The sequence below is a fragment of the Gordionus sp. m RMFG-2023 genome, chromosome 5, assembly GCF_954871325.1.
Source record: "Gordionus sp. m RMFG-2023 chromosome 5, tfGorSpeb1-WG-v2, whole genome shotgun sequence".
NCBI classification, from domain to species: Eukaryota; Metazoa; Nematomorpha; class Gordioida; order Chordodea; family Parachordodidae; genus Gordionus; species Gordionus sp. m RMFG-2023.
Window position 1 is genome coordinate 3,790,231 of NC_088779.1, and position 13,348 is coordinate 3,803,578.

Sequence of the window (13,348 nt, forward strand, 5' to 3'; positions counted from 1 at the left end):
ATTAAATCATGCTAAATTTTTCAATAAATTTTTATACTATATAAAAACCAACAATAAAATATTATACAAATTCATCATTATTTTAAAAAATCAAAAATCATTTTAAAAGATTTTGTTTCTAGCTAAAATTTCTTATTTCTTTTATAAAATTTAAATTTGGGCATTTTAACGTCAAAAAATTCAAATAGAAATTACTTTTTTGTGAACAAACTGTTCGAATCGTCTCTGGTTGAGGTACATTGAAAAAATCAACAAAAAATACTGTTATTTTATAATTTAAGTCTTAAGCTTCTTTCGGCGCAGGCAACTAGGAAATTCTTTTAATGAAATATTTCTTAAAAAAATAAATTTATAAGTGTAATGTCCTATAAAAAAATAATCTAATTATCTTGTCACTGTAAATCCTGCTGGCTCTTATATGATGCCAACCATTGCCCATTAGACCTTAGTTCACTCATATTTTCGGTATAACCTCTCTCCCTTTCGCGCCCATCGAGATTATTTGTCATAATTTTTAATCAATTAATTTTTATATTTAAAGAAACTAATGGTTGGTACTTAGAGATATTAATTTATAAAACATTATTTATTATTTCGTATTTTATCATTAACCTGTCAAAATCATTATTTTATTATATCAAAATGTCAAAATCATTATTTTATTATATCAAAGTACAAGTATTTTTTGTTCATGGTAAATATTCCGTGCGCGAAATGTTTAACTTACCTATGACATCTGATGTTGAGTAATTCTTTTTTCTTTTAGGAAACATGTGATTTTTCTTTACTGCTTGATTATATCTAAAATTATTAGTAATTACTCTCATTCCAAAGCTAAGAGTAAAAATAGGGCAGGCCAATATATAGTTAAAGCAACCTTATACAATTAATTTAAACTTAATTATTTTTATGGTAAAAATTGATATTTATTATTTCATATAAAAAAAATTAAATATGAAAATCCGGGGTATGTTTTAACCTTTTTAGTACGATACTGTTTTTTAGCGTCTCTTATTTATCAAATTAAACACTATCTAACAAAACGTTAAATTACATCTATGTAATTAGCATTGAGTTCTAAAAAAGAGAACTAAATCAATATTTTTAAGCCTAAAAAAATTTTTCTGATAGTTTGCACACAAATTTGGACATTTATTAGCAAAACCTCGAGGTTTAAAAACAATAATTTTCTGGGCTAAAATATTGAGTTAGCCTTTTTGTAAAATACATCTCAAATCTAGCTGTTTAACAAAACACTAATTGTAATTTATATATTACAGATGGGTCAAAAAAAAATTAAAAGTGTAATTTGCAAAAAAATTTAAGCCCATTTTAATAAAATTCGAGACCATGAGTACTTAAACATAATTTAATAAAAATCAAACGATGAAAGTATTTATTTTCAGGTCTAAATATTTAAAAAAATGGGTTCTTGTAACTCTTTTAAACTTCATGAGATTCTTAGATTTCTGGTTCCAGTTCTAAAATCTGTTGAAGTTAACTTAAAAAAAAATTTAAACAATGAATAAACCCTCTAAAATGAATCACTCAACATTTTAAACAATTTTATAAATTGCTTGTATTGTGTGAGAACATGTACGGTTACTGATTGTTAAGTAGGCTTATTCAAAAACGAATTCGAATCGAATAGTGCATAACGAATCGAATAATTTATTATTCGTACAAATTATATCTACTATTTGTATTCGATTCGAATAATTGAAATGAATTATTTTAATAAAAATATATCATATTCAAATATATTGACAAATTTTTTTATTGCAAATTTGATTTAAAACAGAAAAAATGATTATAATATTATAATATGTAATCAATAATATGATGATAAAAAATATGTAATGCAAGTTATAAACAAAATTAAAATGTATATCATTAATTTAATTCTTAATTCAAAGCTAATATTTATGGCAAAGAGTTTTTCTTATATTATCTTCCTTATATGACATGCGATTTTTTTTTGACAACAAATTAGTTACAACTAAGAAAAGCCTTTCACAAGTAGTTGATGTTCCTTGCATAGATAGGTAATCCCTAGGTGGAATGAAACCCATCATAATGATTAATAAGAGGGGATGTTGTATGCCTTTACATTTTATAATGCTCTTGCAATGATTGCTATCAGCCTTTTCATCGTCTTTACTGATTTGATATTGATCCCATCTTTTTGTGAGGAAATTTTGCCAACTTCAACATCAAGCATAACTATTTCATCAGAAGCATTCTCCTCTAACATAATTAGGCTACTAACATTAATTTATTGTGAGATGTATTATATTTTTAATTACCTTTGGTTTGTGTTATTTTTTTAATATAATTTATTATGAGACTCAAAAAAAATAAACTTCTCGTGAGATTCGAAAAATAGGGAAAATAAAAATTTAAATATGGGTTTAATTTTCATTTCAGAGATTTTTTAGATTTGTGCTAGTCTTTTTATAAACACATTACCTGTCAGATTGGCAGGTTATCAAATAATGATGACAAATATTAGATTTATTAGAAGCAATTTATTAAATAAATATCCCGAATAATTCGTTTTATTCTAATCGAACAAATAGTTATTCGTATTCGAATAAAACAAATAATTTATTATTATATTGTTAAGTGTCATATCTCATCATAGGCGTCTAGGATTTTCCGATAGGAGGGGATGAGCACTATTACATGTAGTTTTCAGCCATATTCTATATATTTCTCTTTAATTATTTATTTTTATTTATGTTCTATGAAATAAACAATATGAAAATCTAACTTTATCTTTAATTTAACTATTCTAATTTAATAAATAACGATCAAATTGATTTTTAGTAAAAAAAAATATCCTAAATTACCATTAATTAGCGAAGAATCAAATTTATTGTATCTTTTTTTATATTTTTAATAAGAGAAGATTTCTTGTCTATCTAAGTACATTTTAAAAAAGGATAAGTACAACTCTATATTAACGTTATTTTTTTTTATCGTTAAAATAATATCAATATATATTTCATAATTGGGAGAGAGATAATTCCTAAAAAAGGTTCTAACATTTTTTTTAGAGGTGAGGGAAGAGTTAATTTAATAAAAAAAATAGGTGATTTTTTTATCCTGGGAAATATCTTCCATGATTTTTAAAATTATGGGCAAAAAATATTTGAATTTTTTATTACGAATAACGATATATTGGAAATATTTTAAATCAGTCATTTTTTAACTATTTAATCTAATATTTTATACGTGGTAGTTCCACCAATTTTTTTTAACAATTATAATTGCATAATATTCCTAAATGAATAAATTTTGAAAAAAAGCATACAAAATATAGTTTGATTTAAAATTAAATTTATAGGATGATAGAGTATGTTAAGCTTGACGATGATTTCTATTGGCAAGTAATGCGAAATTTTTTTTCAATCAAAATTTTAAGTATTTCGGTGTCATCTAATAATTTTTGTTCACGAACTAAATCAATCATGGCTACTAGATCGGAATCTAAAATGTAGGAAATGAATAGGTTATCCGATAATATGCACAAAATATTCTTTAAATCATTGGAAATTTGGCGCTTGCAACATTCATTTTTAGCCCATTTAATGAGAAATTCAGAAATTTCCTTTGTTTTCTTATTAGTATTGGCTAAGGATGTTATAAAATTTTTTATTAAAGTAATAGGTGAGTTAAGGAAACCATCCGAATCAAATACGAATTTTTCATTTTTCAAAAGGGTCTAAATATTAGTATTATTTATTAAGTAATATTAAAATTACAGAATAATATTTAGTAGCTTCGATTTCTGGATGGATTGCTGATGCCAAATATATTTTTAATGCATTTTCAGCATTAGTAACCTGAGTAATATGTCTTCCATAATTATCATACTGAGTGTATCCTCTAAAATAATTATCATACTGAGTGTATCCTCTATCATAATTATCATACTGAGTGTATCCTCTAAATATATTATCATACTGAGTGTATCCACTATCATAATTAGCATACTGAGTGTATCCTCTTAATTTATTATCATACTGAGTGTATCCTCTATCATAATTTGCTATTTTTATAATACATATATCGATCAAATCTTTAAGCATATATTTTTTAGCTCCGTATAAAGTTTGTATTAGTGAGTCGAGATCATTTATAGTATCAAAAATATGAGTGTACATATATCTTTTTATATATTTTTTTAAAATAGTGATTACATATATTATTATATATAAAATTACTTCAAGATTTTTCCAAAAACGTGTTTACTTAGATCTTCAATCTTTATGCAACTATCTTTCAATTCTATGCTGCCATGAAACATGGTATAAAACATTTCACTACTGTATGATAGAAGAAATTTATGAGCATACATTATTTCTCCTTCCACCTATAAAGTAAAAAAAAAGATAACCAATGTAATTTGTTATACATAAGATAAGATTAAGAATTATATAATTTACCTCAAATCTAACATCAGACATGTAAGAATTATTGTATAAATTTGTTCCTATAGACACATCTTTTATAAATGATTGAAATTTTTCCATTATTCCTAAATAAATATTTTTTAAAAATAATAATATTAGATAAATGTCACCAATATTGGTTCGTTTGTTCCCATTGTGATAAAAATAATGTCCCAAAGTTAATTGTATTAGTTTATATAACAAAGAGACAGATTATTTATTTTTTGTTTTTTATTAATAAAATATATTAATATTTGCCAAAAAAAAATATATACCATCGTTAATTTCAATCAATTAAGTTATAATAAATAAGGCGGAGTAAATTTCATAGGAAAAATTTCAAGCTTGCGAATTAAAAAAGCTCAAATAAAGCATTTTAGCAACATTTTCTGATATGCTTCAATAAAAAGTATCGCAAAAAATAATTCCCGCAAAAGTAATCAAAAGCATTAAAATTAACTAACTGATATTTTTACCTTATTATATTAAAAAATTTTGGACAATTTAAGAATTTAGATTTTCAAGAAATGAATTTAAAAATAACTTAAAAAATAATTTATTTTTTACCTTATCAGTTCCTATACGAATATATTTGATCACCAATATTTCCACAAATATATAGATAAAAACAATTTTTTTAGATTTTTTATTATTTTTAAAAATAAATGATATACCCTCTGAAAAAAGAATAAACGATATCCCCTAAAAAAAATTATCCAATACATTCGAAATTTATTTAAATTTTATAAATTATGATACATCAAAATGAAAAACAATAGAATTAAGACTAATTTTTGACTTAATAGAAATTATTACGGAATTAAAATTATTCAAAAATAAACAACATATTTTCTCGCCATATTCATTTTATTTCCTGAGGGGTCGGCCATTGACGGAAACGTTCATCGAAAAATTATGACCAAAATTTCAACATTATATTTCTAATTGTAAAAAAAAAATTAAATATTTTCGATTTCAAAAATTTGTACTCCACTAATAATAATCAACAAATATAAATATCTTGAATTATTCAAAAATTTAATTATACAATCTTTTTGGATTTTAACATTTGATGAATAATATGTTCCAAAATCACCATTTTGCCAGAAAAATATTCCCTATTTGAGATTTAGATAAGATGTCCAAGTCTTTCATCTATCAGAAAAATATTCAGGCTTGTGCAATATTTTTTTTGATGATGTATAGTTATCCATTTTTAAAAATCAAACGAGCCTTTTAACAAAATTAGCTGATATGCTTATAAAAAAAATATTGCAAACAAATAATTCCCGCAAATGAACTAAAATTAACTGATATTTTTATATTTAAAAATTTTGGACAATCTTTACAAAACCTTCTTAAAAATTTAGATTTATAAAGAAATTTTTTAAAAAAAATTAAAAAATATTGTTTTTAACCTTATAATTTTTATGTGAATATATTTAATCACTAAAATGCACAAATATATAGAGATAAAACAATTTTTTAGGTTTTTTAATTATTATAATAAAATAAATAATGTACCTTCTGAAAGGTAACAGACGATATTATCCCCTAAAAAAATATCCAATATTAACATTCAAAATTTATTTAAATAAAAATTCATAAATTATGATACGAATCAAAATGAAGACAATAGAATAAAAAAATTATATTATATATTTTCTTTTTTTTGCATTAAAAACAAATTACTACAGTATTAATTATTGAAAAATAAGCAATACATTTTATCACCATACTCACTTTAATTCCTGTGCACGGTGAAATCCCTATTTCCTAACCTCATAGTATTTTCCATCCTGTGTTTATCATTCTGGTCGCCATTTTAAAAACATCGAAAAATTATAATCAAAATATCAACATTATATTTCTATTGTAAAAAAAAATCTATACACTACTGATAATAATTTATAATAATCAAACAAAAACAAATATTTTGAATTATGATTTAAATTCAAGCACAATCTTTTTGGATTCAATTTTTTGATAAATAATTTGTTCCAAAGTCAGCATTGATTTATGTATTTTTATACGGCATTGGTCAATTTTTATTTATTTATTCACGTTTTTTTTGTAGCAAATTAATTACGGGAAAAAATTATGCCGTTTTTTCCCTAGACTAGTCTATTGTCAAACGACAAGAAAATTTGTTTCCTTTTTTTTGTGGGGGATCAAACTTTAGTTTTCTGGGCTGAAAGAAAAAACTATAGATTATTACACAGAAATTGTTTATTCTGTAGTTTAAAGATTTGTTTCAATATAAAAACTTATACTTTTATTTTTAATAACCTTTTTTTAAATTATAAATCAGGAAATACATGATCGAATATGTTCAATTAGTTAGAAAGGTAAATATTGTACCTAGTTTTTCCACATCGTTTATTTCTATCAAGTTACGTCATTACACTAACCTTTTTAAAAACTTTAAGAGCAATTTTTTTGTTACCTCCTAGATATCTGCCTCTCTTATATGAATATGTTTTCAGAATTTATTAATTAATAAGATCTCATCTAAAAACAAATAAAAAGTCAAATGATCTTTGTATTCATGTCGTTGAATAATGAAATTAGTTTAATTTAGCTTATTATGCTAGACCTAAGTCTTCGCTACCAATTAAAAATGTGCTTATATAAGTCTTTTAATTAGGTAAATTAAACAAACAAACGTGATTTTCGTGTCGCGTATGCGATTTCAAAATTTTATCACTTAATTAAAAAAATTATTCTCTAGGATTGGTTAAACCTAAAAATATCACTTATAAAACTTATTGCTTTAAAAAGCCTCGATAAAATAATATTTTCATATATTATTTCGCACTAAACTTTTAATTTGTTATGTGAAAGTAAACTAATAAATTTATATAAAGTGGTCACATAATCTCTTTATTGCAGTAAGGAATTCCTTATAAACCCACGAGTTGAAGAGTTTATCTTAAATACCTCATCGACTTTATTACCTATTTTGTGAAAAAAAATTGCAATACACAGTAAATTATTTATCCATCTTAGTAAACATATTTTAATTTAGATATAAGGTTATCACGCTAAATGAATAAAATTAGCCCTATTTATATATAATAATAAATATAGTAATTCCCTTAAATTATTTATTTTTTAATGAAATGGACAATTCATAATTTAATTATATCTCTAATTTAACTATTCTAATTTAATAAATATCGATCAAATTGATTTTTAGTAAAAACAATCTAATATACTCCTAATTAAATTAGGAAAAGATCAAATATGCTTTTTTTATAATTTTACAATATAAAATTTCTTGTTATCTCTGTTTAAGTACATTTTTAATAGGACTTATATAGCTCTACATAAAAGTTAATTCTTTATTCATCTTTAATATCAATATATAATAATTGATAATTGCTATTTGCAGGTAATTCGAAATCTTTTTTCAATCAAAATTTTAAGAATCTCCGTGTCATCTAATAAATTATGTTCACGAACTATATCAATCATGTCCACTAGATCGGAATCCATAATGTAGGAAATAAATGGGCTATCCGATAATATGCACAAAACATTCTTTGAATCATTGGAAATTTGGCGCTTGCAACATTCATTTTTAGCCCATTTAATAAGAAATTCTGAAATTTCCTTTAATTTCATTTTACTATTGGCTACGAGAGTTATAAAATTTTTTATTAAAGGAATAGGTGAGTTGAGGAAACCATCCGAATCAAATACGAATTTTTCATTTTGCAAAAGTATCTAAACATAGTTATTAATTTTGAAGTAATATATTAAAATTACAGATAAATATATAGAACCATTGATTTCAGGATGAATTCCTGATGCCAAATATATTTTCAATGCATTTGCATTCTGAATTACCTGAGAATTAAATTCTACATTTTCTTCTTTATAATTATCCCACTGAAAAGTATATCTTAAGTTATTATTTTTGTGCATTTTTATTATTAGTAACCTGAGTAACGAATCCTTCACATACTTCATCATTAATCAACGGAGGAGTGTAACCTATACTATCATAATTATTCAACTGAGAAGTACATCCTCCATTAATATCATAATCTGTGATTTGTTCAAGACATATTTTGATTAAATCCTTAAGCATATATTTTTTAGCTCCATATAAAGTTTGTATTAATGAGTCAAGATCAATTGTGTGAACAAAAATTTGAGTATACATATATCTTTTTATATTCATTTTTTAAAATAGTTATTACATATATTATATAGAAAATTACTGCAAGATTTTCCTAAAAGCGTGTTTACTTAAATCTTCAATCTTTATGCAACTATCTAATCCTATGCTGCCATGAAACATGCTATAAAACATTTCACTCTTCAATGAAAGAATAAATTTATGAGCATACATTATTTCACCTTCCACCTATAAATAACTTGTTATACATAAAAGAAGATTAAGAATTATACAATTAACCTCAAATCTAACATCAGACATGTAGGAATTATTGTATAAACTTTTTCCTATAGTCATATTTTTTTCAAATGATTTAAATTTTTTCATAATTCCTAAATAAATATCTTTTTAAAAAAAATAATAATATTAGTAGATATCTTAAATGTCATTGGTTAGGTTATTCCCGTTAAAAATAATTTTCATAGTTGAGAACTTCTCTAGAAGCAAGCTATAGTAGTTACCACTCATAAAAAAAGCAATATATAAAACTGACTGTTTGCACATTTAAAGGTTCAATTCTGGAACTAGTGTGGTTAAACAGCTCGTATTGAGCCTATTTTTCAAGACGGCTAGCTCAATATTTTAGCCAGAAAAATATAGGCTAAGCCTCGAGATTTTGATAATATATGTCTAAACCTTTATTTCTTCTAAGCAAAATTTTCAGGCTTGTGTAATATTTTTCTGGATAAAATATTGAGTTAGCCGTTTTTAAAAATCGACTCAAAACGAGCTGTATAACAACAATATCTGGTAAAACCAATCTATTCTAGACAGGTGACAAATTTTTTAATTTTTTTTTCGTCCGGTCATATGTTACTTTATTTGAATAGTAGCTGATATTAATGTTATCAAAAGGTAATGACATATAATTAATTTTTTCTAAAATAAAATCAATAAAGATGTAAATTATAAAAATAGAATTTACGAAAAGGGATAAGGGATAAAAAATTGAAATCTAGTGAATAGAAGGGAAGACGGGAGGCATAGACATGGAAGGTTATTCGATGGGAGAGATAAAACTTAGATAGATAGAGCGAATAATGGTGGAAGCAAGTCGTAGGAAGAGGGATTCCTTAGGGCTGATTGGTTTTTTCACTCGGTTTACCTATTTCTTTAAAAAAAAACGTTGAGCAGCTACTGAAGATGGTGAGAATGGAGCAAATGAATAAGAAAAAAAGACTATGATTTTTCGGGATTCTTTGAGGGGCATTGACTTTGTAGTTAGATGGTGTATTTGGGTCAATGCAGGAGAAGTTCCAAACCAGAAGCCAACACTTTTACCAAGGAATCAAGGACATTCCATCAGGACTTTTTCCATCGGTTCTAAATATTCCGGTTAATTCACTAAATGGAATTGCTGCGGATTTGAGGGCACGTAATATGATATCATTACATTTGGTCCCGTGAAAAACGGCCTCGACAAAAACGACAATGGAGTCAGTGTCTACCCTTGCGGTCGACGCTGGTTTTGCAATGTTTTGGTACGGACGAACAATTTCGCAATTGAGCCGTAGTCAAATAGCAAATTTTAACTTGTCAGCGGAGAGCAACAAATCGAGGTTGTTGGAGGGTATGGTTTCGAGAAACTCGTAACCGGGTACTTGGTTCAATTGGTGAAAAACTGTGAGATCGTCATCATGAAGGCTCGATTTTAGATAAGCGATGGAGCCTTCGTTGAGTGGAATATCCCAGTCTCTCTCTAAACTCGAAGAGGTTCGTGGAGTATTTGGACAACGGAATTATCTCAAATGGTCTAGGCTTCAGCTAATAAGCCGTCAAAAAAGTGAGAAAGCTGGCTAATGTGTGAGTCAGATGAAACACGGGAATCGATAAATCAGTTAATGGAAAGAGTTAGAGGTGATCGTAATACTATACCCCCGAGTATTTAAGAGATTCAAATCTCTGAAAATAAATGAACAAAAGTCATGTAATTTTCATTATTTTTAAGCAGCATAAAAGGCGAGATATTTTTTTTATGAAAAAAAAACTTTATTTCTGTCAAATGACTTCAATCATACTCAATTACATAAAACAATAAATTCGTATTGAAATATTTCAAGATAACTACATGTTTTCGGAATTCAATTAGGAATATTTATATTAATTTTTATATGAATTATTTTTTTTACAATACAGTAATTTACATTAAAGTTTGTATATTTATTTATTTTGAATTTTTTTGTTGTAATATAATATAGCCACTTTAAAAATCTTTTGTTTGTTCCGAAAGTCACACCTGTGGATCATTTGGACCCCTGGCCCTAAAATTATTCAAAACAAAAGGGCAAAGATTATGTTTAATCACAAAGTGATTCAAAAGAAAGTTTCTACCTACGACAAACAATATCAATCGAAATTTGTCGATCCAACTGTGAATCTATACATGGGTCATTAAGCCCCGCCAACCAAACCTAAATATATTTATTTTATTTTTAATTTCTCTTACTTTAATTATATATTTTTAAATATAATATAGATATAGAATGTTAATTATAATTTTAACATTCTCTTAATATGGTTTTTTTTCTAAACAAAAATAAAAAGATTATATAATTAATATATTTTTTTATAAAAAAAAATAAATTTTTTAAATGGAAGTATATAATATACTAAAGTCTGGATCACATCACGCCTTTACCTTATTATTCGGTAGTGCTATTAAAAGGCTCAACCTGGCCCGATAAATTTTAGCCAAAATAATGATATGTAAGCCTCGATATTTGACAATGCCCAATAGAGGTCCAAACCTTTCTGCCATGAGCAAAATATTCTGGCTACATAAAATTATTATGGCTAAATTTTTAATAGGGCCTTTTAACAACACTAGAGTAGCACGAACTTATATTCATTAAAAAATTATTTTTAATTATTTCATAAGTTTAAAAGTATTTAAATAATGTATAAATAAAAAGTCACACCAACCAATCAAATAATTTTTAGAAATATAGAGGGTAGGCGGTGTAGAAAAATTTTTTTAAGATAAAATGGGGAACGGACGACGGGTTAGAAAAATAACTGACGTATTTCAAGCTATATATATATATGATTTTTGGTTTTCTATGGTCATTTTATAATGTAGTACCTAACAAACAATGACAAAATTTTATTAAACTATTTGTTGTAATATTAAAGCCTACCTCATCGTTCTAAAGGCGAATTGAGAGTAAGCGTAATTATGTTCAAGCGGTGCGTTATTTACAAAATCAAGCCAATATTTTATGAAGCGTTTAGATGATAACGTTAGAATAAAATTTGAAAAAGATATGTGGCGATGCACTTATAAAATTAACCCGAAATTACATTATAAATTTTATTTTTCAAAAAGCAGAATATTATTTTTTATGTAAAAATTCTACAAACATACCCTGATAAAATGGCAATTTCTTCAAAAAAACACTCAATGATAATCATATTCATAACCCTGTAAACAGCCTTTTGGAATTGAAAAAGAGGTCTTATTATAAAACATCTTCCCCAAAGGTTGCAATAATATCCTTTGGGGATAATTTATAATTAAAACACTTCCTAAGTCTAAAATATATAACCTTATGACCACATAAAACATAACTTAGACAATTTTGACTCCTTCTACTTGATCCATTTCCTAATTTAAGACACAAAATAATGATTTCGATTCGGGCACGATCAAAATCTCGTTTTTCGTGAGGGGACCAGTAGGGTTATTATTTTAATTTGGGGCCACTAAATTCAGCGGAGCGTTAATATTTATAGCCACCGTAAGCGGATGAGTAGTGGATAAAAAAATATATCAGAGCGCATACCTCTAATTACAAATGCCCAATACAGGTATATCAAAAAAAAAGGTTGATTTAATCTATACTATAGAAATAGAGAGCCATAAAGTAGATACAAGAACCTAAGGCCGCATTCGTAGTGGATCCGATCCGACACGATTTAACAGCTGATCGATTTTTAAAATCTGTTTATGAGATCAATTTTTTTTTATTAATATTGATTTTGTCTTTAATTCTATACATGATAATAACCTAAGAAATATTGGTTTTAATAAGAAAAATTGATTCTCATAAATCGATTTTAAAAATCGATCAGCTGTTAAATCGTGTCGGATCGCACTATGAATGCGGCCTAAATGAGATTGAGAAACGTCGGAGAATTCGTAGAAAAAATTTTTCGTTCAATTTTAATAGGCACGATTGCATAAAAATTTGTTTTTTTCGGGGAATTATCTTCTACTTATTATTAATATATGGGCTTAGATATTTTAAATTAGGGGTGTATCGATACCACTTTTTGAAGGCCGATCCGATATTATATTGATAACGGCTGATTACCAATCCGATATCTTATCTAATTTTGTATTCTGTAAAGATAACAATAGTTTTAATTTTTAATATACTTTTTATGTATAACATCGATAAGTTAAATATACCATAATAACGTGTCATTCAAATATATTATAATGATCAGTTATAGTTTATATTCAATTCAATTGCAATTCTAAAAGTATATTAAATATTTTTATTGTATAATCATTTATTTATATAAGTAATAACATTAATCCAGTTACATAATAAGTAATAAACAAGCATACATTATAAAATTTGAAATAAATATTTAAATTTAATATTAAAGATTTCTTTTTAGAAATACCAATACATCAGAGATCAGTCTGCCAAGATGGGGATTGTAAATATTAGCTTCACTAAAAGCATATTCTGAAGAG

General features: G+C 25.6%; 2 protein-coding genes across 2 annotated transcripts; both read right to left on the reverse strand.

Annotated features, from left to right (window-relative positions):
* Nucleotides 1-3,382: 3,382 nt before the first annotated feature.
* Nucleotides 3,383-4,538, reverse strand: LOC135929829 (uncharacterized). The gene is made up of 4 exons (XM_065466555.1): nt 4,452-4,538; nt 4,230-4,378; nt 3,849-4,173; nt 3,383-3,727 (listed from the first exon to the last, which is right to left on the reverse strand). Exons 1-4 carry the CDS (start codon nt 4,536-4,538, stop codon nt 3,383-3,385), a joined length of 906 nt encoding a protein of 301 aa, XP_065322627.1.
* Nucleotides 4,539-7,841: 3,303 nt separating this feature from the next.
* Nucleotides 7,842-8,940, reverse strand: LOC135929831 (BTB/POZ domain-containing protein 6-like). Its single transcript, XM_065466558.1, has 4 exons — nt 8,884-8,940; nt 8,687-8,832; nt 8,404-8,632; nt 7,842-8,186 (listed from the first exon to the last, which is right to left on the reverse strand). The coding sequence occupies exons 1-4, from the start codon at nt 8,938-8,940 to the stop codon at nt 7,842-7,844; spliced, it is 777 nt and encodes a 258-aa protein (XP_065322630.1).
* Between the last annotated feature and the right edge of the window lie 4,408 nt (nt 8,941-13,348).